Source organism: Bubalus bubalis, chromosome 1 (genome assembly GCF_019923935.1).
Source record: "Bubalus bubalis isolate 160015118507 breed Murrah chromosome 1, NDDB_SH_1, whole genome shotgun sequence".
Classification (NCBI taxonomy): Eukaryota; Metazoa; Chordata; class Mammalia; order Artiodactyla; family Bovidae; genus Bubalus; species Bubalus bubalis.
In genome coordinates this window covers 193,210,875-193,238,326 of record NC_059157.1, presented here as the reverse complement: position 1 = coordinate 193,238,326, position 27,452 = coordinate 193,210,875, and the positions used below count along the sequence as shown (strand labels likewise).

The window sequence follows — 27,452 nt, the reverse complement described above, 5'->3', positions numbered from 1 at the left end:
TGGCAGACCCAACATGGCCATGCTTATATATTGTCTCTGGCCACTTTCTTGGTAAAAGAGAGCCGGTGAACAGTTCTCACAGAGACCACTTGAACCTGAAAACTAAAAGTATTTCCCACCTGGCCCTATTGATGATAATTCTTTCCCCAAGTACTCTCACTTTCCTTGACCTACATTTTGGTCTATTAGACTTCTGAGCTGGATCTGCATATAATCAGTTGGAACAAACAGACATTTATAAAGAACCATGTATTCATCTATTGATGTTTATTCATTATTTGTCATCCATTCTTCTTTTATTCCCTGGGATCACAAAAGAAATCACAAAAGATCTCACAGAATAGTAGCCATTTCAAAGTGGCTTTGAAATTTACATAGAGGTAGGCATGTTTGGTTTTTTTCATGGGGAGATATTTTGAACACTGTGTTTTCTTAGTCTAATCAGGACAGGTAACCAAGTGGGGCCTATGGGTAGAACTCAGGCAAGAATTGCCATTTTGCAACTTTTTTCTCATGGACAAACTGTCCATGAGGCCCCTCGGCATCTGAGGGCAGAAGGGCCAAGTACATGGGGGTCTCTATTCCTTCTTCTAAGCTTTTGGGGGCTTTGGATCCCCCCATGTCGGTTCTCACCCACCCTGGGCAGCAGGCATTCAGGAGGATCTTGTCTGCTCCTCTCTGCTCACTCAGTTTCCTGGCTTGGATTCTGGACAGGGCCGTGATGCCGATTTTCACCACTCCATATATATTATTATCTGGCCAGCCCTCCTTCCTGTGCACCCCGTTCTTTGTGTCTTCCACAAACTTGTTCATGAGCCCCACCAGCTCCTCCTCTGTGATGGTCTCACTTCTCAATTTCTGCTGCAGTTCAGGGCTGCAGCTTTCAAGAGCTTTGAAGCCCCATCCGCTAGACATGTTCACCACTCTGCCTAAAATGCAACACAAACCATTACTTGGGAAGGTATGTATGAGAATAATGAACACCCAATTTGCTGAGATGTTGGACTTGATTCCCACTGGAGAGCCAGTTATCAATTTCCTATGGGATGTAGGGGGTCTGGGAATTAGAGGCAGGTGGGCCTAGATCTTGTCAGAAACACTGCAGTTTGGGCTCAGTCAGACTCACCTTGGGGTTTCATTAGAGGCAGGAGTTCTGTGCATATATCCCGGGTCCCAAAAAAATTTGTTTTCATGGTCATTTCTGCCTTAATTGGAGTTGGCGTGGGATCACTAGCTTTTAGGGCAAAAAACAAAACAGGATAGATAAATATAAGCCATACGGTAAAAATGCTTACTTGATACAGTATTTTTTCCTGTGAAGTGTTTTAGTCTAAGAGGTGGGTGGAGTTAGTGAACAGTATTGTGCCAGTGGGAATTTTGCGGTTTGATGTGTGCTCAGTCACTTAGTCTTGTCTGATTCTTTGCAACCCCATGAACTACAGCACTCCAGGCTCCTCTGCCCATGGGATTTTCCAGGCAAGAATACTGGAGTGGGTTGCCATTTCCTTCTCCAGGGAAGAAATCGGTTACAGTTTGATAATGCCGTGTATTTGTGTACGATGGCATCATCAGGGGAGGCTGAATGAAGACAGCTCACACAATCTCTCACTGTACCACTCTTTACAACTTTCTATTGGTTTCAAAGCAAGCTAAAGATTTACCCAACTGGTCCAAAGTTCAATGAAATCAAGACTGCAAAAATCCTAGGCATTGTCCTTAACACTGATATCAAAGCTATTGCAAGGCCTTGCTGGAAAAACTTGTGATCTCGGAGGACTTGCTCTCCCTGTGACCTCCAGCCTAAGGCGGAGGTTCAGGCAGTAGCCCCGCCCCGCCCCATCTGGCTCCCCTCACAGTAGCTGTAACCCCCCAGCTCCCACTCACTTACACTGGAAGATGATGGCCGCGTTGTTGACCAGCACGTTGAGGCCCCCGTACTCCTTGCGCAGGAAGTCGCGCACGGCGCGGATGCTCTGCAGGTCAGTGATGTCCAGCTGGTGGAAACGGGGGCTCAGGCCCTCAGCCTGCAGCTGCTGCACGGCCGCCCGACCCTGCGCCTCATCCCGCGCCGTGAGCACCACGTCCCCCGGGAACCGCCGACACAGGTCGCGCACGATGGCAAAACCGAGGCCCTTGTTGGCCCCGGTGACCAGCGCTACGCGGGTGGAGGACGACATGGCCGGTGGGCAGGGCCCTTTGGATTAGAGCTGACAAGGCTGGAGACCGACGGGGTGGCGCAGCGTGGGACGTGGAGACCCGCCGCACTCCAGAAGGCAAAGAACTGTGTCCTGGGATCCAGTGCAGTGACTGCTTGAGAAGGAGGAGGCCCTGCCTTCTACCCGCTTAAGGAGGGATCAAACATTCCCTGAGGTTACTAAACACCACTTCTGGCTCCACCTCTTTCCGCGTGTACAGTATTCTCAGTCAAGGCAGGGCACAGCCCTGTTTTTTTCTTTAAAGTTTTTCTTCTATGTTGGAGCATAGGGCTTCCCTGGTGGCTCAAACGGTAGAGAATCTGCCTGCAGTGCTGGAGACCCTGGTTTGATCCCTGGCTTCGGAAGATCCCCTGGAGAGGGGAGTGGCTACCCATCCAGTGTGCTTGCCTGTGGAATCCCATGGACAGAGAAGCCTCCTGTGCTACCATCCACAAGGTGGCAAAAACTCTTCACAGAATTAGCAGCCACCTCCCAGTGACAACCTGATGGGATACTTTGATTCTTTTTCCTTTCTTTTGTCTGTGTAGGGATATTTGCAGCAGTGTAAGTGTCTGATTGGTAAACCTGGGATAGGAACATAATCAGACCCATGGGTACAGCTGTCAGTGAGCGCACACACAACTTTTCTCTCGAAAACAAACTGACTGGAGCCCCTCAGCATCCGAAGGCAAAAGAGCCAAGGAGTCTCTGCTCCTTCTTTTGGGGCTCTTAAGGCTTTGTGTCCGCCCCAACCCTTGTTGGTTCTCACCCATCCTGGGCAGCAGGCATTCAGGAGGATCTTGTCCCCTTCTCTCTGCTCACTCAGTTTCCTGGCGTGGATTCTGGACAGGACTGTGACTCCGATTTTCAACACTCCATATGCGGTATCGGGCCAGCCCTCCTTCCTGTGCACCCCGTTCTTTGTGTCTTCCACAAACTTGTTCATGAGCCCCACCAGCTCCTCCTCCGTGATGGTCTCACTTTGAAACTTCTGCTGCAGTTCAGGGCTGCATTTCTTTAGAGAGTTGACACTGACAAAGCTGGATACATTCACCACTCTGCCTAAAATAGAGCACAAATCAGTACATAGAAAGGCGAGCACGAGAAGGATGATACCCAATTGGGGACAGGACTGACCTCTTGAAAGAGGACATTAGGGAAGGAAGGGAATGTATTTTGGGAGGGGGTTCCTCAATGAGTTTTATCTTTTTTATTATTATAAGTAACAACATGTTACTTCTAATGTTTTTAAAAATTAAGCTACATCTAATTATTTTAGAAATTACCAGAATGAACTATTTCACTCAAACTCAATAAAGAAGTCATGACCAGAGGAAGAAGTCTGTGAACCTATTACCCAGCATGACTTGTGAAAAGTATTTTCAAAACTGAACTATTTAAAATCTCTGGAAATGGTCCTGAGTGTGTGCAGCAAATGAAGAAACATTTTTTTCCAGACTATCTCCAAAAACTCAGGTGAGAACAGAAAGAATCTATTTCAACCATGACTGCTCCTTCCTTTCCTCCTTTCTGACCGTAGCAATGGAAACTTCACTCTGGGATGGTGCATCTGAGACGCAGGACTCCCTCCCTGCCAAGGGGCTGTGGCATCTTCCCACCATGCGGATGACATCACATTTCTCATCCTGTTCCTCAGCTACCTGCTGCAGAGGTTCAGTTCCTGGTAAGTGTACCTAGGAGGTTAGGACTTCCTTCTCCAACCCAGCCCTCACTTGTGGGACCAAGGCTCTACCTTGGGCTGGGCATCCTGAGAATGCTGGAGCCTGGACTACCCTTGTTTGTGAGGCAGAAGTAGCATGCAAAGGGAAGTAACATGCTGGGAAGACCAGGGGCTACAGCGCCCTCTCCCAGCTCCTAACACAGGAGTGTCATTGAAAGAAAAGTGAGAGGGTAACAGGTAGGAGGGTAAGGATAAAGGAAAGAAATGGTATGGACCTAACAAAAGCAGAAGATATTAAGAAGAGATGGCAAGAACACACAGAAGAACTGTACAAAAAAGATCTTCACAACTCAGATAATCACGATGGTGTGATCACTCACCTAAAGCCAGACATTCTGGAATGTGAGGTCAAGTGGGCCTTAAGAATAATCACTAGCAACAAAGCTAGTGGAGGTGACGGCATTCCAGTTGAGCTATTTCAAATCCTAATAGATGATGCTGTGAAAGTGCTGCACTCAATATGCCAGCAAATTTGGAAAACTCAGCCGTGGCCACATGACTGGAAAAAGGTCAGTTTTCACTGCAGTCCCAAAGAAAGGCAATGCCAAATGTTCAAACTACCACACAATTGCACTCATCTCACATGCTAGCAAAGTAATGCTCAAAAATCTCCAAGCCAGGCTTCAACAGTATGTGAACCCTGAACCTCCAGATGTTCCAGCTGGTTTTAGAAAAGGCAGAGGAACCAGAGATCAAATTGCCAACATCTGCTGGATCATCAAAAAAGCAAGAGAATTCCAGAAAAATATCTATCTCTGCTTTATTGATTATGCCAAAGCCTTTGACTGTGTGGATCACAACAAACTGGAAAATTCTGAAAGAGATGGGAATACCAGACCCCCTGAACTGCCCCTTGAGAAATCTGTATGCAGGTCAGGAAGCAACAGTTAGAACTGGGCATGGAACAACAGACTGGTTCCAATTGGGAAAAGAGTATGTCAAGGCTCTATATTGTTACCCTTTGTATTTAATTTCTATGCAGAGTACATCATGAGAAATCCTGGGCTGGATGAAGCACAAGCTGGAATCAAGGACGTTGGGAGAAATATCAATAACCTTAGATATGCAGATGATACCATCATTATGGCAGAAAGTGAAGATGAAAGAGCCTCTTGATGAAAGTGAAAGAGGAGAGTGAAAAAGTTGGCTTAAAGCTCAACATTAAGAAAATTAAGATCACGGCATCCGGTCCCATCACTTCATGGCAAATAGATGGAGAAACAGTGGAAACAGTGGAAACAGTGGTGGTTTAGTCGCTAAGTCGTGTCAGACTCTTGGGATCCCATGGACTGTAGCCTGCAGGTTCCTCATGGGATTCTCCAGGCAAGAATACTGGAGTGGGTTGCCATTTTCTTCTCCAGGGCATCTTCCCCACTCAGGAATTGAACCTGAATCTCCTGTACTACAGGCAGATGATTTACCTAGTGAGCTATGAGGGAAGTCCCACTGCAGAAACAGTGGCACACTTTATTTTCTTGGGTTCCAAAATCACTGCAGATGGTGACTGCAGCCATGAAATTAAAAGACGCTTACTCCTTGGAAGAAAAGTTATGACCAACCTAGACAGAATATTAAAAAGCAGAGACATTACTTTGCCAACAAATGTCCTTCTACTCAAGGCTATGGTTTTTCCGGTAGTCATGTATGGATGTGAGAGTTCGACTGTAAAGAAAGCTGAGTGCAGAATTGATGCTTTTGAACTGTGGTGTTGGAGAAGACTCTTGAGAGTCCCTTGCACTGCAAGGAGATCCAACCAGTCCATCCTAAAGGAGATCAGTCCTGAATTTTCATTGGTAGGACTGATGCTAAAGCTGAAATTCTAATACTTTGGCCACCCGAAGCGAAAAACTGACTCACTGAAAAAGACCCTGATGCTGGGAAAGATTGAAGGGAGGAGGAGAAGGGATGACGGAGGATGAGATGGTTAGATGGCATCACCAACTCAATGGACATGAGTTTGAGCAAGCTCCGGGAGTTGGTGATGGACAGGGAGGCCTGGTGTGCTGCAGTTCTTGGGGTCAGAGAGTCGGACACGACCGAGTGACTGAACTGAGGTGGGATTGTGGTCCCTTCCTGGTATTTCTTTTGGCCTGAGGTGACCCAGACCTTAGGTTTACAGGCTGTGTCATCAATGGTGACTGCCAAGAGGGTTTATGCCAAAGGGGACCTTCCCAGACTGGTCCCCCATCCCAGTGGTGAACCCCTGCCAAGCCGTGCCTCCACAGGAGACCCTACAACACCAGCAGGTATTTTGGTTCACTCTCCTGCTCTTTTCCTCCGAGTCTTGGTTCAGGCAAGGTTTTGTTGAGCCCTCCAAGACTGGAATCTCTGTTTCCCCCAGTCCTGTGAAAGTCTTGTAATCAAATCCTTTGGTCTTCAAGGGCAGATTCTCAGGGGGTTCCCAGGCCCTTTGTTGGATCTCCAGGCTGGGAAACCTGATATGGGATTCAGAACCTTCACGACAGTGGGAGAATTTCTTTGGTATTATCGTTCTCCAGTTTGTTGCCTACCTGATGAGTATGGGACTTGATTTTATCATAATTGTTCCCCTCCGACCATTTTGCTATGGCTTCTGCTTTGTCTCTGGACACGGGGTATCCTTTTTTTGGTAGGTTCCAGCACTCCAGAACTCTTGCCTGGAGAATCCCAGGGATGGAGGAGCCTGGTGAGCTGCAGTCCATGGGGTCGCAAAAAGTCAGACAGGACTGAGCGACTTCACTTTCACTTTTCACTTTCACGCATTGGAGAAGGAAATGGCAAGCCACTCCAGTGTTCTTGCCTGGAGAATCCCAGGGACGGGGGAGCCTGGTGGGCTGCTGTCTCTGGGGTCACACAGAGTCGGACACGACTGAAGCGACTTGGCAGCAGCAGCAGCATCCTTCTGGGCTTCCCTGCTGCCTCAGCTGGTAAAGAATCTGCCTGCAATGTGGGAGACCTGGGTTCGATCCCTGGGTTGGGAAGATCCCCTGGAAAAGGGAAAGGCTACCCACTCCAGTATTCTGGCCAGGAGAATTCCATGGACTATAATTCCATGGACTCTATAGTCCATGGGGTGGCAAAGAGTCAGACACGACTGAATGGCTTTCACTTCACTTCACTTTAGCATCCGCCTGTCGTTGGTTGTTCAACAGCTAGTTGTGATTTTGGTTCACAGTTAAGGATTCTTGCTTACATATATAGCGTTTGGTTTTCTTTTTCTATCATTTGCTCTTACATGTTTTCTGTCATCATAGAAATTATATATGATAACTTTATGTTTTTTGTTATGTGATATTAGTAAGTGTCTCTAAAGAAACTTGATTGGATTGTTAGCTTTCTTTCCTTTCCCTCCCTTCCTGGCTTTAAAAAAAATGGTAGATAATCTTTATTGAGTTCCTGCTCTCAGCATTTAATGTGTGTATGCTGAGTTGTGTAGTTGTGTCCAACTCTTTGAGACACTTTGGACTTCCCCTCTGTCCATGGGTTTCTCCAGGTAAGAATACTGAAGTAGGCTGCCATGCCCTCCTCCAGGGGGTCTTCCTGGCCCAGAGATCAAACCCATGTCTCATGTGTCTCCTGCATTGCAGGTGGATTCTTGACCAGCATTTAATACTGCAGCTCAACTTATTATGACAGGAGGCTTTCTAATGGAGCCAAACTTGAGGGACCCCTTTTGGAAGCAGACTTGAAAGCATCTTGGTAGCCACACTAATGTTCTTTCACAGCTTTCTCGCTGTTCTCCACTGATGGGTACTCCCAGTTATCAGTGGTCTATCAAAGAGAAGATTGTTTGAGCAGTTTCCAGAGACGTTATATTCCTTGGGGAAGAATCTTTGTGCTGCTGTCAAAAGATGTATTTGTCCCCTGCTTTTTAGCAACTGTTATTCTTTGAACCTGTCCTTTATTATGAGGTAATACTGAATAATACACCCATTTAAAGCATACATTTCAATGGTTTTGATATGTTCACGTAATTGTGCAACCATCACCACAGGTTTAGGACAGTTTCATGGCCCCACCTGTGCCCCGCTCCCCGAAGATATCCCATACCTATTGGTGGTTGCATCCTTTCCCCCAGCCCTAGGCAACCCCTGATCTAATTTCTGTCTGTTGTTATGCCTATATGGAACACTTCACATGGATGGAGTCATAAGTTATGTGCTCTTTGTGACTAAATGATTTCTTTCACATTGTGTTTTAAGGTTTACTTGTTTTGTAGCATCTCATTGGCTTTTGAACTTCACATTTAGCAAGTCTGATTTTTGGTGGTATTTTATATTGAACAGGTATTAATTGAACATAATGAAATTGATAGAATATTGGCTTTAGAAGTCACTTTTAAAGATTATAAGTAATTATAATTATTGTCAAAATTTCAGAATTTTAACTAGGTAAAACATTTCAGTGTTTGGAATTTTTACTTAGTAAAACATTTCAGTGTTCTATTTTGCTCATCAATACTTAATATAAAAATTTTGTTTTAAAGTGCTAAGAAATGGTTGGTATAAAATATATACTCATGAGAGTCCCTTGAACTGCCAGGAGATCCAACCAGTCCATTCTAAAGGAGATCAGTCCTGGGTGTTCATTGGAAGGACTAATGTTGAAACTGAAACTGCAATACTTTGGCCACCTAATGCGAAGAGCTGACTCATTTGAAAAGACCCTGAGGCTGGGCAAGATTGAGGGCAGGAGGAGAAGGGGACGACAGATGATGAGATGGTTGGATGGCATCACTGACTCAATGGACATGGGTTTGGGTGAACCCCGGGAGTTGGTGATGGACAGGGAGGCCTGGTGTGCTGCAGTTCATGGGGTTGCAAAGAGTTGGACACGACTGAGTTACTGAACTGAACTGAAAAAATATGTAATCTGTAATACCAAATTTGTGACGCTATAAAAGTCTTCAATACCTTAAGTAAATTATATCTAAACAAAATTTTACAGATATAGATTCCCCATTGACAATTTTAATTTTAAAATTAAAGCTGTGTATTGGTAACTTTTCATTCTATTACAAAGTAATGAAACTTAGTGATTAAATTGGAGAAGGCAATGGCACCGCACTCCAGTGCTCTTGCCTGGAAAATCCCGGGGACGGAGGAGCCTGGTAGGCTGCAGTCCATGGGGTCGCTAAGAGTCAGACACGACTGAGTGACTTCACTTTCAGTTTTCACTTTCATGCATTGGAGAAGGAAATGGCAACCCGCTCCAGTGTTCTTGCCTGGAGAATCCTAGGGATGGTGGAGCCTGATGGGTTGCCGTCTGTGGGGTCACACAGAGTTGGACACGACTGAAGCGACTTAGCAGCAGCAGCAGTGATTAAATCAAGAAACATTTGTTTTCCCAGTTTCCATAGATGAGGAATTTGGTATTGGCTTAGCTGGGCAGTTCTGGCTCAAGGCTTGTGAGGTTGTAATCAAGATGTCAGTTGGAGTGTATCTTCTAAAGGCCCGACCTCAGCTGGAGGATCCCTTCCAAGTTTATTGGCTCATGTGGCTCTTGGTTGGAGGCTTCACTTCTTAGCCAAGTGGACCTTTCTGTAGGCTCTTTGGGCATCTTCAAGATGTTGCTGCTGGCTTCCTCCAGAGTGACTGATCCAGGGAACAGTGATAAAGACAGAAGGCAAAAAGGGTCTTTTATGACCTAGTTTCATAAATTACATACCACTACTCTGCCATGGCTGTTGGTCACACAGGCCAATTCTGGTCTAATGTGGGAGGGGACTGCAAAGGGTTTGAATAGGCGGTGGGGCTCAAGGGACCATCTTGGCTGGCTACTGTGAGTTGGAAAGTCGTCTGACTCTCCAGACTGACAGTCCCAACATAATATGACGTCAATCATCAGGTAAGGATTAGGTCAACTCTGGTCTTATATGTATTTTTAATATTTGCATGTGTGAACTTAAAGAATATGGCACGGACCATATGAAAATACAGTTTTTGGGTGTGTGCCATGTGGAACGTCATCAACTGGGGATGGAACTCATGTTCCCTTCATTGACAGCTTGAAGTCTTAAGCACTGGACCACCAGGGAAGACCTGACAATACGTTTTATATCTGTGTGTGGATGACAGATTTGAGTCCTGGTGGAATAATCATAGTTCACACAAACATAATGGGGTTGGGCAGCCATTGAGGATCTGGGCTCTGACATGTCCCTGTATCACTAAGAACTGAATCTTTCTGAACTGTATCAAATCCAGGGGAACACCTGCTACCCTCAACCTCGTTTTCTCAGATTCCCACTTGCACCTTTGTAAACATTGCGGAACTCAACCAATCCTTGTTTAATGAAAAAAACAAAAAACAAAACCCTTAGTTTTTTGCCAGCTCCAATCATAATTCTTGGCAAACAACTTCTGTAACTGTGACCTTACTTTTTTTTTTTTTGCCTTTATATGCTTCCTTCTATTTTGTAGTCTGAGTGAGTGAAGTCGTTCAGTCGTGTCCGACTCTTTGTGACCCCGTGGACTGTAGCTCCCCAGGCTTCTCCATCCATGGGATTCTCCAGGCAAAAATACTGGAGTGGGTTGCCATTTCCTCCTCCAGGGGATCTTCCCGACCCAGGGATCGGAACCCAGGTCTCCCGCATTGCAGACAGACGCTTTACCATCTGAACTGAAGGGTTTAGAGGCCGTCAAATGGACATGACCTATAAAGGCAATTTTGATGGTTTTACATAGAAATGACCTCTAATGGAAGAGAACACAAATGGGAACTATTTGAGATACATTTCTATGTAAAATGTAGTTTGCACATAATTCAGCATTTAAAGGAGCACTCTGCAACCGAGACCAAGTATCAATCATCTCTTGAGGTTTTCTACTATGTACCAACATCAAATCTGCATAGGCACAAATGAGCCAGAGCCGGGAGCCAGGCAGCGGCCGAGGCGGCAAGTGCTGGCGCTGAGCCGAGGCTGGGGCCGAGCCGAGCCGAGGCGGAGCCACCCCGCCGCCGACGCCGCCGGGCTGCCCTCTAGCGGGCGCACTCATAGAACAAGAGCGGCGGTGGTCGCCGGGCTGAGCCGCACGGAGCGGCCCCGACGTGGATGCAGCCGCGATCTCCCGCCCCCGCCCCGCCGAGCAGGAGCTGCTCCCGGACAAGATATGAGAAATGAGTGTTGGACGTCGAAGAATAAAGTTGTTGGGAATCCTGATGATGGTAAATGTCTGCATTTATTTGATCGTGGAAGTCTGCAAAAGCAATAGCCAAGAAAAAAAATGGAAAGGGGGAAGTAATAATACCTAAAGAAAGGTTCTGGAAGATATCTGACCCTCCTCGGGCATGTTGGAACAAGGAACAAGAACGCTGAACAGGAGGTTCAATCCCATTTTGAACACGTTAGCCAACGAGACAGAAGCATACGGATTCTCCAATATAAGCCATCTGAATTACCGTGAACCTGACCTGAGGGTTATGTCAGTGATTTCAGGGTTCGACAATTTGCCAGACAGATTCATAGTCTAGTGGCACACAATTAAAGTACTTCTTGAATCTATGTCTCCTGGATGCAGTCCTAACAAACCCCAAATATTAATCAATCTTTCCTTATTTCAGGTTTTGCTTCTGAGATTTTGGTTTACAATGTACAGTGTATGTGTGTTTATGAAAGTGAAAGTCAGTCGTATCCGACTCTTTGCCACCCCATGGACTATATAGTCGATGGAATTCTCCAGGCCAGAATACTGGAGTGGGTAGCTTTTCCCTTCTGCAGGGGATCTGCCCGGCCCAGGAATCGAACTGGGGTCTCTGCATTGCAAGCAGATTTTTTACCAACTGAGCTATGTTTTAAAAGTTTGTGCATTTAAGGCAAAAATTCAACTTTTGAAAAAAAAATTAGAAATTGTATACTAGCAGTCACTGCTGCTGCTGCTAAGTCACTTCAGTCGTGTCCGACTCTGTGCCACCCCATAGATGGCAGCCCACCAGGGCTCCCCCGTCCCTGGGATTCTTCAGGCAAGAACACTGGAGTGGGTTGCCATTTCCTTCTCCAATGCATGAAAGTGACAAGTGAAAGTGAAGTCGCTCAGTCGTGTCTGACTCTTCGCGACCCCATGGACTGCAGCTTACTAGGCTCCTCCGTCCATGGGATTTCCCAGGCAAGAGTACTGGAGTGGGGTGCCATTGCCTTCTCCAGAGCAGTCACTAGTCAGTCTTAAAAATTGAATCCTGAAGGAGAATTGTAATTAGTCGAGTAACATCTTCACATACTTGAGGAAAGACTGCATCATTATTTTGAAGAAAAAAACAAAAAGCCATGCTGCCTAGTTTGGAAGTCACCAAGCACTTGACAGGTAAACAGTCTAAACTGTGATGTGCTGTAACTCTTAAAATGTCAAGACTGGACTTCCTTTGTGGTCCAGTGGTTGAGAATCTGCCTGCCAATGGAGGGGACATGGGTTTGATCCCTGGTGTGGGAAGATCCCACATGCTGAGGGACGACTAAGTCCATGCACCACAACTACTGAGCCTGTGCTCAGGAGCCTGTGCTCAGGAGCCTGTGCTCTGCAACAAGAGAAGCCACCGCCGTGAGAAACCTGAGCTCCGCAGCGAGAGACAGCCTGTGCAGCAAGGAACACACAGCACAACTGAAAATGATAAATTATCTCACTAACTTCCATTCTCAGTACATATTACAGGGATGATGTTCTGGTTGTGGTGGGTTAAATAAAATATGTGAACAGTAATTTCACCACTTACTTTTCACTTTAAAGCACTTCATGTACATGGCTGAAATATCAGAGAGGAAACGCTTCCACAACCAGAAGAGGCAGAAAATGCTTTCCAAGAGTTCACTGAATCCTGAAGCATGGAATTATGCTACAGGAATGAACAAACTTATTTCCCATTGGCAGAAACGTATTGATTGTAGCGGTTCCTATTTTGATGAATAAAGATGTGTTTGAACCTGTCAACTAAAAAAGATGCCCAATGTGAGAGTTGCGAGTTAAGTTTTATTTGGGGCAAAACGAGGACTGCAGCCCAGGCGACAGCGTGTCAGGTAGCATGCCAGGATCTGCCAGCAGAGGTCACGCACAACGGCAAGGCTGATGCCCTTGTTGGCTCTGGTGACCAGCGCCATGGGGGTACTGGACATAGACATGGCAGGGTGCACGGGACCCTTTCCAGTTAGTAGAGCTTACCAGGCTGGGGGCCACCCGTAGTGGGGCAGAGTGGGATGTGGAGGCCCATCACAGGCAGAAAAGCCAAGGACTGTGTTCCCGGGTCCAGTGTTGTGACTTGAGAAGGAGAACCCGCCCCTTTCCCTCCCTCCGAGGAGGGGCCAGATGTTCCAGAAGGTTCCTAATGACCACTCCTGACTGCACCCCTTCCTGGTGCAGCATCCTGAGCCAAACCAGGACACAGCCCTCTCTTGATTCCCCTCTGAGATACACTGTGGTTTGCAGGGTGGAGTGGTGAACGTCCTCCAAACAAAACTGCTTGGTGAATGGTCATTAGGGGACTAGGGATTCCTGGCAGAGGAATAAAAATCATTAGAGGTGCTGCATGCATGCACATGTAGGTCTCCAAAAAGAGGAAGGAGTAGTTACTATCTTTTGCTGGGTCCTTCAAACCCGCAGAATTGGAATGGTTGCTTCTTCCTAAGATGCAATAAAATTACTTAGGGTAACTGCTTTGAATTGCGGTGTTGGAGAAGACTCTTGAGAGTCCCTTGGATAACAAGGAGGTTAAATCCATTTAGGTCCATTCAAAAGAAAATCAACCCTGAATATTCATTGGAGGGACTGATGCGGAAGCTGTAGCTCCAATACTTTGGTCACCTGATGCAAAGAGCTGACTCATTGGAACAGACTCTGATGCTGGGAAAGACTGAAGGCAAGAGAAGGGGGCGACAGAAGATGAAATGTTGGATGGCATCACCGACTCAATGGACACGAGTCTGAGCAAGCTCCAGGAGGTGGTGGAGGACAGGAAGCCTGGCGTGCTGCAGTCCATGGGGTCGCAAAGAGTTGGACATGACTGAGTGACTGAGCAACAATACAACTACTTCTAAGGACACAGCTCTGCCTGCTCTCTTGATAGAAACTCAGCTTTTGACAATAGGTCCTGTGATTAGACTTTCTGTGTGGGCAGGCTATCTGACTCTGGAATTCAGTGTGTCCCATATTGAGGGGTTGTTTATGAACCTCTAACTGTGCAGGGTCATAATTGGAATGTTGCATTTAAAAGTTACATATCCCTAGGTTTGTTGAAAGTGCATACATTTTGATTTGTCTTAGGTCACAGTTAACAACTGGTTTATCACATGGGCTTTATTTTTCTGGAACTAAGGGTGCATGATCATTGTGATTCCACTGTCCATTTCCAAACTAGCAGGTGTGATGCTGACTGTTGGTCTAGACATTGATGATCCTCTGCTGTCATATGGTGTGGGGTGTGGGGGAGGAAAATAACAGACTAGTTGAAGGCCTACAGTTGTGAAGTCAACCTGACTCTTCAGGAAGGGCCCTGCCTTTGCCTTCAGGGGCTGTCCCTTTTTACTTCCCCAGGGCTGACAATGAGAGGTGGACAGTGTCAGGTAACCATGACAGAAGGGGCATCTGTGCAACACGGAGCTTCTGTGAAGAGGCGATGTGGCAGACTGTCTTTGGGGCCTTGGGGACCCAGACGTAGTTCTGGGCAGCAGGAAGCTTCTCATCAAGGCCCTGGGTGCAGCTGCGCCCCTCTTACAGGGACTCATGACATAGGACACTTGGCACCTCCAATGTATTTTCAGCACTATCACCGATATCTGGACAATTTACAGCAATCCTATGACTGTTCTCTTCATTCTACAATTTAGGGGATAGAGTAGATGCGGGATTTTGCTCAAGGTTGCACAGGAAAGGGCAGAGCCAGGCTGTTTCAGTTCAAAGATTTTAAACAGAAAACTTAAAGCATAGTAAGGTGGTCACCCAGGTGTCCTCCCATCTAGGTTCAACTGTTATGAATATGTTACTCTAGTTATGTGTTCCACTTCTGTGTGTATTTTGCAGAACCATGCTAATGTTGCAGACCTCCTGACACCTCATCCCACAAAAATGACACATTCACCCTGAAGAGGTTTGACAGAGATCTCTAATACCCACCCATTCTCAGTTTTCCCCATTGTCTCAGATTCTTGTAGGATGTTATCTTTCATACCAGCACCCCCTCACATTTCACATCTACATTGCTTTTTTTCCCAATGAGTTTGGTGTTTACAGGCACCAGAGCAGATGTTTTCCCTCACGGTGTGGTCCATGTTATACTAGAGGCTGGTCAGCTAAAGCTGGCAGACCCAACATGGCCATGCTTGTTGGTTTATATATTGTCTCTGGCTACTTTCTTGGTAAAAGAGAGGAGGTGAACAGTTCTCACAGAGACCACTTGAACCTGAAAACTAAAAGTATTTCCCATCTGGCCCTATTGATGATAATTCTTTCCCCAAGTAGTACTCTCACTTTCCTTGACCTACATTTTGGTCTGTTAGACTTCTGAGCTGGTTCTGCATATAATCAGTTGGAACAAACAGACATTTATAAAGAACCATGTATTCATCTATTGATGTTTATTCATTATTTGTCATCCATTCTTCTTTTATTCCCTGGGATCACATAAGAAATCACAAAAGATCTCACAGAATAGTAGCCATTTCAAAGTGGCTTTGAAATTTACATAGAGGTAGGCACACTTGATTTTTTTCATGGGGAGATATTTTGAACACTGTATTTTCTTAGTCTTATCAGGACAGGTAACCAAGTGGGGCCTATGGGTAGAACTCAGGCATGCATTGCCATTTTGCAACTTTTTTCTCATGGATAAACTGTCCATGAGGCCCCTCGGCATCCGAGGGCAGAAGGGCCAAGTACACGGGGGTCTCTATTCCTTCTTCTGGGCTTTTGGGGGCTTTGGATCCCCCCATGTCGGTTCTCACCCACCCTGGGCAGCAGGCATTCAGGAGGATCTTGTTTCCTCATCTCTGCTCACTCAGTTTCCTGGCTTGGATTCTGGACAGGGCCATGATGCCAATTTTTGCCACTCCATATATATTACTATCCGGCCAGCCCTCCTTCCTTGCACCCCGTTCTTTGTGTCTTCCACAAACTTGTTCATGAGCCCCACCAGCTCCTCCTCTGTGATGGTCTCACTTCTCAATTTCTGCTGCAGTTCAGGGCTGCAGCTTTCAAGAGCTTTGAAGGCCCATCCGCTAGACATGTTCACCACTCTGCCTAAAATGCAACACAAACCATTACTTGGGAAGGTATGTATGAGAATAATGAACACCCAATTTGCTGAGATGTTGGACTCGATTACCACTGGAGAGCCAGGTACCAGTTTCCTACAAGATGAATTTAGACTGCATCTGTGAGTGAAGCATCCACCTGCAATGCGGAAGACCTGGATTTGATCCCTGGGTTGGGAAGATCCCCTGGAGAAGGGAACGGCCACCCACTCCAGTATTCTGGTCTGGAGAATTTCATGGACTGTATAGTCCATGGGGTTGCAAAGAGTCGGACACAGCTGAGTGACTTTCACTTCACTTCACTATGAGTGAAGGGCATTAGACAATCTTGTAACCTGCCCTAACCATGATCCTAGGGTAACTAAAGAGAAAGACATGGTATAATGGGGAGGGCAGTCCCCAGATTTCCATAAGAAAATGAAAATGGTATATCAAGGAAAGAGCTCCAAAGGTTGGAGGACTCCTTGCTGCACTCAGGAGCAGACAGCATCTTTTTCTCAAAGGCCTCCTCTGGAACCAGCTGAGGACCTTAGGTCACTTGGGCAGGGCTCTATGCCAGGCCTCTGTTGACCAGCAAAGGGCTGATGGGTTTGTGGATGGCAGTTCCAAGTTGACCAGAGAGCATCAGGTTGAAGGACAGTGAAATTAACTCAGTTCACAGGGCTGAACTGATGCTTGTTTCTTTGGGTTCGGGTTTATATCAGCTCGGGAGTGGTGAATCAAGTCCTGGCTGTATGATGACAGAGGCAGGCAGCAGAAACTAGACTATTTAAGGGATGGCCACATGAGCATGATACTCTGGGAGTCAAATGGGAAGTTAGGAGGAATTAAAAGTACAACTACTTAAGACTCATTAGAAGAACCACTTCCAAAATTGGAAGGCAATTGGAACCACTGAGTGTTTTCAGGTGTGCTCATTTGAAGGGCTTCCTGGCCCTATGAAAGTGAAAGTTGCTCAGTCGTGTCTGACTCTTTGCAACCCCATGGACTATACAGTTCATGGAATTCTCCAGGCCAGAATACTGGAGTGGGTAGCCTTCCCCTTCTCCAGGGGATCTTTCCAGCCTAGGGATCCAACCCAGGTCTCCTGCATTGCAGGCAGATCTTTACCAGCTGAGTCACAAGGGAAGCCCAAGAATACTGGAGTGGGTAGCCTATCCCTTCTCCAGTGGCTCTTTCCAACCCAGGAATCGAACTGGAGCCTGGCCCCATGAGATGAGTGCAAATGGGGGTGCTGCAGGAATGGAGAGACGGGATCCTTGTTCATCCATGCCTCTCCCATTCCTGCTGTATCTGACAGCATGAGAGAAGAAGTCTTTGCATGGTATGAGTCATATTCTTTGAGCCAAAGGATTGGCACAGAGCAGGTGAGTTGCAGGTAGTAGCCCTGGGAAGGTAGAAAATGTCCTGATGAGGTGGGATGCTGTCTGTGGGCGCGGCTCCATGTACCCAGTAGTAGATCCTTGTGCCCAAGTTGTATTATGGTACTGGAGCAGAAGACACTGCATGATTTGGACTGATGAGGTATATTCCTCAGGCCAGGGAACACACTTTCATGCTCAGAGTAGAGGTTTGATACAGAACTGGGACAGGAAATGAAACTCTGGTTGTCTCAAACATTGGCTTACAGAAATTTGTGAGCTTATGCCCACAACCAGCATGATGGGAGCCTTGGAAGAAGCCCCCGGATAGATTCCTCTCTCCTCTGGGGAAGAAGGGGTGTGGAGGATGCCAGGGTGACTCTACAATCTTTTCCCTACTTAATTTCAACCTTCGTTTTTCTGGCTATACTATAGTTCTGGGACCCATCTGCAATTTATGATCTGGAAGTCAGGGGATAACTGATATGCAAGAAAGTTAAGTATAAATTTAACTTTTTTGGTTAGAATTCCGAAAGGCCCGATGAAATAGACTGTGTCTTCACCTATCTGGCCAATTTGCAGGAACAGCAACCGCAGCTGTATTGTCTAGTCAGCAGCTGAGAGAGGCCACCAGTCTGGGCCTGTGTAACCCGACCTGTGTGATGGGGGTGGACTAAGGGGAGGCACTTGTTAGGCGAGTATTGCTGAGGGCAGTCAGCATGAGCAGTGACGGAACTTAACATCCCTCTGAAGGATGAGAAAGTATGGGTAAAAGTCACGGCTGCCTATAGCAACCTTCAGCTAAATGAAAGCACTCTTTTGGTCTCTGGGGAACCAGCTGCTGACAGATGAGCTTCTAGAATTTAGAATTTCCTGGGTTTGTTACTTGCCTAACGAAATAGAAAAATCTATTCTGAATGCAATTAGACCATTTTTTGGGGTGGGCGAGGTCTTCTCCCCTTCTCTTACCTTAGAAATAGAAGAAGAAATGTGGAGGACAGGCATTTTCCACTGTCACTGATATTCTTAAGCCCATTGTGGGTGAGATAATATCTGATGACAAATAAAAGATTTGTATGTGTCCTTTTAGCTCTCTGAAAAGCTGTAATTCCGGGAGTACAATTTGAATAAGAGGGACATTCTCAATATATTCAAATAAAGCAAAGGATTCTTATTTTAGTATGATGCAATGCACTAAGGCTTCTGTGCAGAGCTGCTGCTGCTGCTGCTGCTAAGTCGCTTCAGTCATGTCCGACTCTGTGCCACCCCATAGACGGCAGCCCACCAGGCTCCCCCGTCACTGGGATTCTCCAGGCAAGAACACTGGAGTGGGTTGCCATTTCCTTCTCCAACGCATGAAAGTGAAAAGTGAAAGTGAAGGCGCTCAGTCGTGTCCGACTCTTAGCGACCCCATGAGCTGCAGCCCACCAGGCTCCTCTGTCCATGGGATTTTCCAGGCAAGCGTACTGGAGTGGGTTGCCATTGCCTTCTCCCTGTGCAAAGCTAGAAGCTCCCAAAGGAAAGCAGTTTCAAAGCAACTAGCACAGATTGGGAAGGGCATGTTGACCCTAAGGGTTGTAGCAGAAGGATCACATATTCTTGTTATTCAGAACCATAGATAGGGTGCTGTGCCCACCCGTGTTTAGTAATCAATTGTAACATATGTCATTCTGATTTTGTTACTACTAATAAACACTGTTATAGTGATAACTCCAAAAAAAAAAAAAAGTTGATGAAATGTGGAGAGTGGGGGGAAGTGAATTGAGGATGTTTAAATGGGTTATGCAATAAGAGACATCAATATTATGCTGAGAGCAGGAGGTGATAGCCCCTTTTAGCTCACTTATCCCAGATGCCTGACAGAGTGAAGCTCCCTGCAGTCAAGGTCACTCCTGCTTTAGGACCTGCCAGAGTCAAGCATGGATGTAAGAGTTGGAGTATAAAGAAAGCTGAACACCGAAGAATTGATGCTCTTAAACTGTGGTGTTGGAGAAGACTCTTGAGAATCCCTTGGACTGCAAGGAGATCCAACCAGTTCATCCTAAAGGAGATCAGTCCTGAATATTCATCGGTAGGACTGATGTTGAAGCTGAAACCCCAATACTTTGGCCACTTGATGCGACGAACCGACTCATTTGAAAAGACCCTGATGCCGGGAAAGATTGAGGGCAGGAGGAGAAGGGGACGTCAGAGGATGAGATGGTTGGATGGCATCACCGACTCAATGGACGTGAGTGTGAGTAAACTCTGGGAGTTGGTGATGGACAGGGAGGCCTGGCGTGCTGCAGTCCATGGGGTGGCAGAGTGGGACACGACTGAGAGACTAAACTGAACAGGTAGAAAGGCCGGAAGTCCCCAAGTGCAAGTGGCAGACATTTTTTTTTCCTTCTCTACAGAAAATTAAAAGAGGCATATTTTAATTCTGTGCTGAGGACACCTGGTTCTGCCTTGAGGTAACCAACGTGTTTTTCTTATGGAAATGTTTTTCTTAAGCTGTATTAATAAAACTATGTATTTGCTTTGGAATTTACCTTTCTTCAAATGGTGCCGCCTGTTGCTGGTTTGGGGGGGAGCAGGGGGTCGGGGATGACGCACCTCCTGCCATGCTATCTCAAAAGTGCATACTGTGGGGTAGGGGCCTGGTGAAACTCCCGCAGCCTTGAGGCGTCTCTCTTATCTGATTAATAGTTTGCTAAGAGACAAAACACCTTGTGAAAAACTAGCAAGAGAGCACTCTTTCTGTCCCCTTCTGCGTCTATGTCAAAAGCTTGCACTATCTCTATTATACTTTAATAAGACTTTGCTACATAAGAAGCTCCAGGTGTCAAGCCTCCTCTCTGACCTGAATTGAAATCCTCTCCTGGGGAGGTCAGGAATCCAGGCATAACATGGGGCTCGCAGCAGCAACCTTTCAGAAGGGTCACCATCCCTGCCTCCACCTTCAGACCTGTGGCTTAGAGATTTAGCACAAGAAAGGGGAAAAGGTAGAACATAAAAACCAAGAGGTCCAAAGTTCCTCCAAAAGGATGGGGTTTCTTTGAACCAGAGTGTAGAGGCTTCTCAGGTGGCTCTAGTGGTAAAGAACAGGCCTGCCAAAGCAGGAGACATTGGAGTCTTGCGTTGGATCCATGAGTGGGGAAGGTCCCCTGGAGGAGGGCACGGCAACCCACTTTAGTATTCTAGCCTGGAGCATCCTGTGGATGGTGGTTAACAAAAAAGACCTAAATGCAGGGACACATTGCTTTCATGAGTTGACAGACTCAGGTAAAATGTCAGTTGTTCTCATATTGCTGTATGATTTAATGCAATTTCAATCAAAATCTTAGTAAGTTTTTTTTTTGTACATACAGACTAACATTCGAAAATTTATGTGCAATTGTAAAAGAACTAATATAGCCAAAATATTTTTGGAAAAGAGAAATACGCAAGAATTATTATGATGCTAGAATAATCTTGACGTGGTACACAATCAAGAGAGAGGCACACCTCTGTAAAATATCAATTGCCCATAATTTTGTGGTCAATTTTATTTTAAAAAGTCTTTTTAACAAATGGAGTTGAAAAAATTGGACATTAGGACATCTATCTTAGATAAATGAAATTTTATTGTTACATGAAAACCCATGCACAGATGTTTATAGCAGCTCTGTTAATAATTTCCAAAAGTTAGAAGTAACTTAGGTGTTGAACATAGTCCTGTTACAGCCTGGCTAATGGCTGAGAGCTCAGAATTCAAAAAAAGCGGGGACCACAATGATATGAGAAGGGGACGACAGAGGATGAGATGGTTGGATGGCATCACGGACTCAATGGACATGAGTTTGAGCAGACTCCGGGAGCTGGTGAAGGACAGAGAAGCCTGGCGTGCTGCAGTCCATGGGGTCACAAAGAGTCAGACAGGACTGAGTGACTGAACAACAACAGTTTTTGATATCAAAAACTGGGTCTATTCATGAGGAAAGGGAGGAGAAGATTAGGAAGAGGGGTGGGAGGGTGATGAAACCTAAACCATTACTTTTATTTCTGAACACTTAATGATATCATTTTTATATTCACTGAAAATGTACATAAATGGCTTCATACTCTTAACTGTACTACTGTACTTTCTGTCCAAGGCCCATTTTCTTCCTTCTTTGAGTAAAAAACAAAAAGTGAAAACTGTGCTAAAAAGCAATTAGGAAGAGACTGGCAGCTTTGACTAAATCGTTTGCCTCAGTAAGTTTGCTAGAGAAAGTTAAGGATAAGAGCCCTTTTTGGTTCAGAACAGGCCCCAAAAAGTACCCTTCAAATGACCTGAATTAACTTGGATCAAGGTCAATCTGTGGACCAATTTATGCTGTGCATGTGTGTGTTAAGGGGCTTCAGTAATGTCCAACTCTGTGTGACCCTATGGACTATAGCCTGCCAGGCTCCTTTGTCCATGGGATTCTCCGGGCAAGAATATTGGAGTGGGTTGCCATTTCCTTCTCCAGGGGATCTTCCCCACCCAGGAATCGAACCCAGATCTCCCCCATTGCAGGCAGACACAGGCAGAGGCTTTAACCTCTGAGCCACCAGGAAGCCCAGGAACCCACCTGGCCCCTACTTCAATGTAAACATTACAGTAGTTTAACCCAAAGGAATATGAATTTGTTTTGTCCAGAACACTGAGCACACTGAAAGGCAGTTATCGGATTACAGAGATCTCTACTAGCCATGCTAAGGGCTTGGACTTCACTTCAGGATTTTTGGGAGGGGCAGTGAGCTTGCTCAGAAAGCAAGAGACTCAGGAAGGGCAGGGGTTCCCTTAGAAGGGTTTACAGTTGTCTAGAAATGACAGCTGAAGGCCTGTGTGTAAAGCTGGGATGGAGGAGAAGGCTGGAAAGAAACTCAATCAGACAACTCTTCAGTTCAGTTCAGTCGCTCAGTCGTGTCCAACTCTTTGTGACCCCGTGAATCTCAGCACGCCAGGCCTCCCTGTCCATCACCAACTCCCGGAGTTCACTGAGACTCATGTCCATCGAGTCAGTGATGCCATCCAGCCATCTCATCCTCTGTCGTCCCATTCTCCTCCTGCCCCCAATCCTTCCCAGCATCAGAGTCTTTTCCAATGAGTCAACTCTTTGCTTGAGGTGGCCAAAGTACTGGACTTTCAGCTTTAGCATCATTCCTTCCAAAGAAATCCCAGGGCTGATCTCCTTCAGAATGGATTGGTTGGATCTCCTTGCAGTCCAAGAAACTCTCAAGAGGCTTCTCCAACACCACAGTTCAAAAGCATCAATTGTTCGGTGCTCAGCCTTCTTCACAGTCCAACTCTCACATCCATACATGACCACAGGAAAAACCATAGCCTTGACCAGATGGACCTTTGTTGGCAAAGGGTCTCTGCTTTTGAATATGCTATCTAGGTTGGTCATAACTTTCCTTCCAAGGAGTAAGCATCTTTTAATTTCATGGCTGCAGCCACCATCTGCAGTGATTTTGGAGCCCCCCAAAAATAAAGTCTGACACTGTTTGCACTGTTTCCCCATCTATTTCCCAGGAAGTGATGGGACCAGATGCCATGATCTTAGTTTTCTGAATGTTGAGCTTTAAGCCAACTTTTTCACTCTCCTCTTACACTTTCATCAAGAGGCTCTTTAGTTCCTCTTCATTTTCTGCCATAAGGGTGGTGTCATCTGCATATCTGAGGTTATTGATATTTCTCCCAGCAATCTTGATTCCAGCTTGTGTTTCTTCCATCCAGTGTTTCTCATGATGTACTCTGCATATAGGTTAAATAAGCAGGGTGACAATATACAGCCTTGACGTACTCCTTTAGGACCTGTTAAATGACAACAAGTGGGCAGGCAAGGTGACCTCCGGGTGCCTGGTGGGTGAATGAGGTTATCAGTGACCAAGATGACTCAGGGAAAGGATGAGTCTTAGGAAATATGTGTTTTCGATGGGGCAATTCAGGGGAGGAAGGGGGAAATCTGGAGAGGACAGAGAAGTAAGAAGACAGAATGTGTGCCTGGATCTGGGGATTTTCTAGGCGGTGGGCAGACTGTGGTGGGGGTGGGGGTGTGCTGATGCACTGGTGGTGCAGCCCCACTAGGCTGCGCAAGAGGCGGGCAGGGGGCAGGGGAGGTCGGGGAAGGACTCCTGAGGGAACTCCCCCTGTGCTGGGCACAGAGCAGCTCAAGGGCCTCTTGAGATGGAAACCTCTGAGCTAAGATGGGAAAGAGAAGAAAGAGCCAGATGTGCAAATAGCAGGTGGACAGACAGCACCAAGGACCTGGGCAGTGTGTGGAGGGACCTCAGGGTGCGGGACACCCGGCTGGGTGGAGACACGGTGGAGGCCAGTGAGGGCGGGCAGGAGCGGCAGGGGGCCTGTAGATGAGGCCAGAGCCAGGTGGGCCCAGATCTTGCCAGAAGCACTGCAGTCTGGGCTCCAATCAGACTCACCTTGGGGCTTTATCAGAGGCAGGAGCTCTGTGCACACAACTCTGGTGCCAAAGAAGTTTGTTTTCAGAGTCACCTCTGCTTGAATGTGAAATGGTGTGGTGTCAGCAACCTTCAGGAGAAAAGGAAAGTGGCGTGAATAAATAGTACTCATGTGGTGGTATTCCATAAGAAGATACAAACAATAGTAAAATTGGTAGTATTATGCCAGCGTGAAGTTCCCAGTTTGAGAATGCCTTATAGTTTTGTAATAAGATGGCACCACTGGGGGAGGCTGCACCATGGGTGAAGATATGGGACCTCTGGATCATTTTGCAATCTTGTGGTTTATGTAAGATTGTATTAAAATATAACCCAGCTGCCCAAAGTTCAATCAGAAAGAGGCTGCGGAACTACCAGGAAAAGGGGCCCAGGATTCTGAGCCAAAGAAACACAAAGTTCCCTCTGGCTAGAGCGCATATTCCCAGATCCTTACCTTTGAAGGCGATGCCCTTGTGGGCCCTGGTGACCAGTGTCATGCGGGTGTTGGATGACATAGCTGAGGGCAGGGGCGCTCCAGGCGCTTGGGTGGAGTGCGGAACTGACCCAAAGTCACCGGCGGCACACACTGTGGAGGCCGGTCCACGGGCAGAGAAGCCAGCAAGAACTGGCTTCTAGGCTCCGGCACTGTGATTTGCAGAGAAAGAGGCTCCGGTCCCCAGTTTTCCCTTCGTAGGAGGGGCAGTCTGCTTCTGAAGGTTGAGAAACACCACATCCCGAGCGTACCCCTCCCCGTGTTGTGCCCACTGTAGTTGATGCCACCTCTGAGCCATATATGAGCCAAGCGGTGGTCTTCGGGGATGGAGAGGGGGTTTCCCCAGAGCAAAACCAGACGGTGGTGAGTCGAAATGGTCTGAAGATTTACTGCAGTTTGAATGAAGAAACTAGTGCAGGAGAAACCCCAAAGGAGAAAAGCAAGTGCTGACAATTTTGTTGGGCATGCGCCTGTCATCCTCCGCAAAATGAGGATGCTTGCTTTTTTCTTGAATACAGTGAAATGATTTTGACATAGTACCTGCTTCTCAGGACCTAGATTCACTTCCTTGCTTCAGAGAAACTCAAGAGAGGGATTGAGAGAGCAAAGGTCCCAAGAGCAGGTTTCCAGGTGTGGGCCGGGTACCCAGCTGTGTGGGATCCCAGTGCGCCCCAACGTGGGCGAGAGTGTTTATGAAACTCTCTTTGTGTGCCAAGCCTCTTGCCTCAATGTTTTTAATTTATCTTGCATAACTCCTGTTGGTGCTAAGTGTGTAATTTTAGGTTTGTCCAAGGAGGATACATGTATGTTCTTTTTTGCTCTCAGTGAAATCTGTGCTCACAAAGGTCAACTGAAAAAGAACCAGTCTCCAAAGTGTGTATGGGGTGGACAAACAGAACTCTCCCACCCACCTTCTTTAGTGCAATTTCAGTGCGTTTAATCCAAGTGTGTTTGATTAATGACTTTCAGATTTATGCAGAGCTGCGATCTCACCATGACTCAGCCTTTCCCAAGCACAGCTTGGCTGAGCTGCCAAGGATGGAGGCAAAGGTTCAGAAGATGCAAGGAATGTTTACTAAAGACTTAGAAGAATTACAGAACAGACAAGCAGAGATGAATTAATACACTAGAAGGAATAAGTAGCAGAATAACAGAGGCAGAAAAATGAATAAATGACCTACAGGATAGATTGGTGGAAATCCCACTGCCTCAGAACAGAAGATAGAGGAAAGAATGAAAAGAAATGAAGACAGCCTAAGAGACCTCTGAGACAACAGTAAACACATCAACATTCGCATTATAGGGGTCCCAGAAGGAGAAGAGAGAGAGAAAGGACCTGAGAAAATATTTGCAGAGCTAATAACTGAAAACTTCCTGAACAAGAGAAAGCAAATAGTCAACCAAACCTAGGAAGCACAGTGTCCCAGGAAGGAGGAGACCTTGAGACGCATAGTAATCAAACCAACAAAAATTAAAGAGAGAGATAAAATATTAAAGCAGCAAGAGAAAAATGACAAAAACCATACAAGGGACTCCCATCAGGCTATCAACTGATTTCTTAATAGAAACTCTACAAGCCAGAAGAGAATGGCATGATATATTTAAAGTGATGAAAGGGAAAGAACTTACAACCAAGAATATTCTACTCAGCAAGACCCTCCTTCACATTTGATGGAGAAATCAAAAGCTTTCCAGACAAGCAAAAGTTAAGAGAATTCAGCACCACCAAACCAGCTTTACAACAAATGCTAAAGGAACTTCTCTAGCCAGGAAACAAGAGAAGGATAAGACCTACCTACTGAAAATAAACCCAAAACAATTAAGAAAATGGTAATAGGAACACCCCAAAAAGATGTCCTTTTCATCATAGGAGACTGGAATGCAAAAGTAGGAGTCAAGAGATACCTGGATTAACAGGCAAATTAGCCCTTGGAATATAAAACAAAGCAGGTCAAAGGCTAAAAGAGTTTTGCCAAGTGAATGCACTGGCTGTAGCAAACACCCTCTTCTAACAACAGAGAAGACTCTACACATGGACGTCACCAGATGGTCAATACCAAAATCAGATTGATTGTGCTCTTTGCAGCCAGAGATGGAGAAGCTCTATAGAGTCAGCAAAAACAAGACCGGGAGCTGACTGTGGCTCAGATCATGAACTCCTTATTGCCAAATTCAGACTTAAATTGAAGAAAGTAGGGAAAACCACTAGACCATTCAGGTATGACCTAAATCAAATGCCTTAATGATTATACAGTGAAAGTGACAAATAGATTCAAGGGATTAGATCTGATAGACAGAGGGCCTGAAGAACTATAGATGGAGGTTCATGACATTGTACAGGAGGCAGTGATCAAAACCATCCCCAAGAAAAAGAAATCCAAAAAGGCAAAATGGTTGTCTAAGGAGGTCTTAACAAATAGCTGAGAAAAGAAGAGAAGCAAAAGATAAAGGAGAAAAGGAAAGATATAAGCATCTGAATGCAGAGTTCTAAAGAATAGCAAGGAGAGATAAGGAAGCCTTTCTCAGTGATCAACCCAAAGAAATAGAGGAAAACAATAGAATGGGGAAGACTAGAGATCTCTTCAAGAAAACTAGAGATACCAAGGGAACATTTCATGCAAAGATGGGCTCAATAAAGGACAGAAATGGTAGGGACCTAACAGAAGCAGAAGATATTAAGAAGAGGTGGCAAGAATACACAGAAGAACTATGCAAAAAAATCTGCATGACCCAGATAACCACGATAGTGTGCTCACTCACCTTGAGCCAGACATCCTGGAATGTGAAGTCAAGTGGGCCTTAGGAAGCATCACTACGAACAAAGCTAGTGGAGGTGATGGAATTCCAGTTGAGCTATTTCAAATCCTGAAAGATGATGCTGTGAAAGTGCTGCACTCAATATGCCAGCAATACTGGAAAACTCAGCAGTGGCCACAGGACTGGAAAAGGTCAGTTTTCATTCCAATCCCAAAGAAAGGCAATGCCAAAGAATGTTCAAACTACCGCA

The 27,452-nt window shown here is 46.0% G+C and overlaps 1 protein-coding gene and 2 long non-coding RNA genes across 4 annotated transcripts; 1 reads left to right on the top strand and 2 right to left on the bottom strand.

Moving 5' to 3' along the window:
- Positions 1-260: 260 nt before the first annotated feature.
- LOC102389721 (carbonyl reductase [NADPH] 1-like) lies at positions 261-2,327 on the bottom strand. Its single transcript, XM_025293505.3, has 3 exons — positions 1,889-2,327; positions 1,127-1,234; positions 261-929 (listed from the first exon to the last, which is right to left on the bottom strand). Exons 1-3 carry the CDS (start codon positions 2,175-2,177, stop codon positions 466-468), a joined length of 861 nt encoding a protein of 286 aa, XP_025149290.3. The 5' UTR covers positions 2,178-2,327; the 3' UTR covers positions 261-465.
- Positions 2,328-2,891: 564 nt separating this feature from the next.
- On the top strand, positions 2,892-12,844 carry LOC123466180. Its single transcript, XR_006641436.1, has 2 exons — positions 2,892-3,879; positions 12,636-12,844. It is a non-coding gene; the product is annotated as an uncharacterized LOC123466180 (long non-coding RNA).
- On the bottom strand, positions 3,138-26,212 carry LOC102394105. 2 transcript variants are annotated; one of them, XR_006641437.1, is made up of 3 exons: positions 24,407-26,212; positions 23,935-24,043; positions 3,138-3,257 (listed from the first exon to the last, which is right to left on the bottom strand). It is a non-coding gene; the product is annotated as an uncharacterized LOC102394105 (long non-coding RNA). The 2 variants fall into 2 exon arrangements; XR_006553537.1 differs by lacking the exon at positions 3,138-3,257 and adding an exon at positions 23,250-23,311.
- Between the last annotated feature and the right edge of the window lie 1,240 nt (positions 26,213-27,452).

Bases quoted from the DNA above. Each gene is read 5' to 3' on its own strand.
- LOC102389721 (XM_025293505.3), bottom strand. From the start codon at position 2,177: ATGTCGTCCTCCACCCGCGTAGCGCTGGTCACCGGGGCCAACAAGGGC. The intron at 1,235-1,888 runs GTAAGTGAGTGG...TTGCCCTAAAAG, and splicing joins CGCGGCCATCATCTTCCAGT to CTAGTGATCCCACGCCAACT. The intron at 930-1,126 runs GTGAGTCTGACT...GTTGCATTTTAG, and splicing joins GCCTCTAATGAAACCCCAAG to GCAGAGTGGTGAACATGTCT.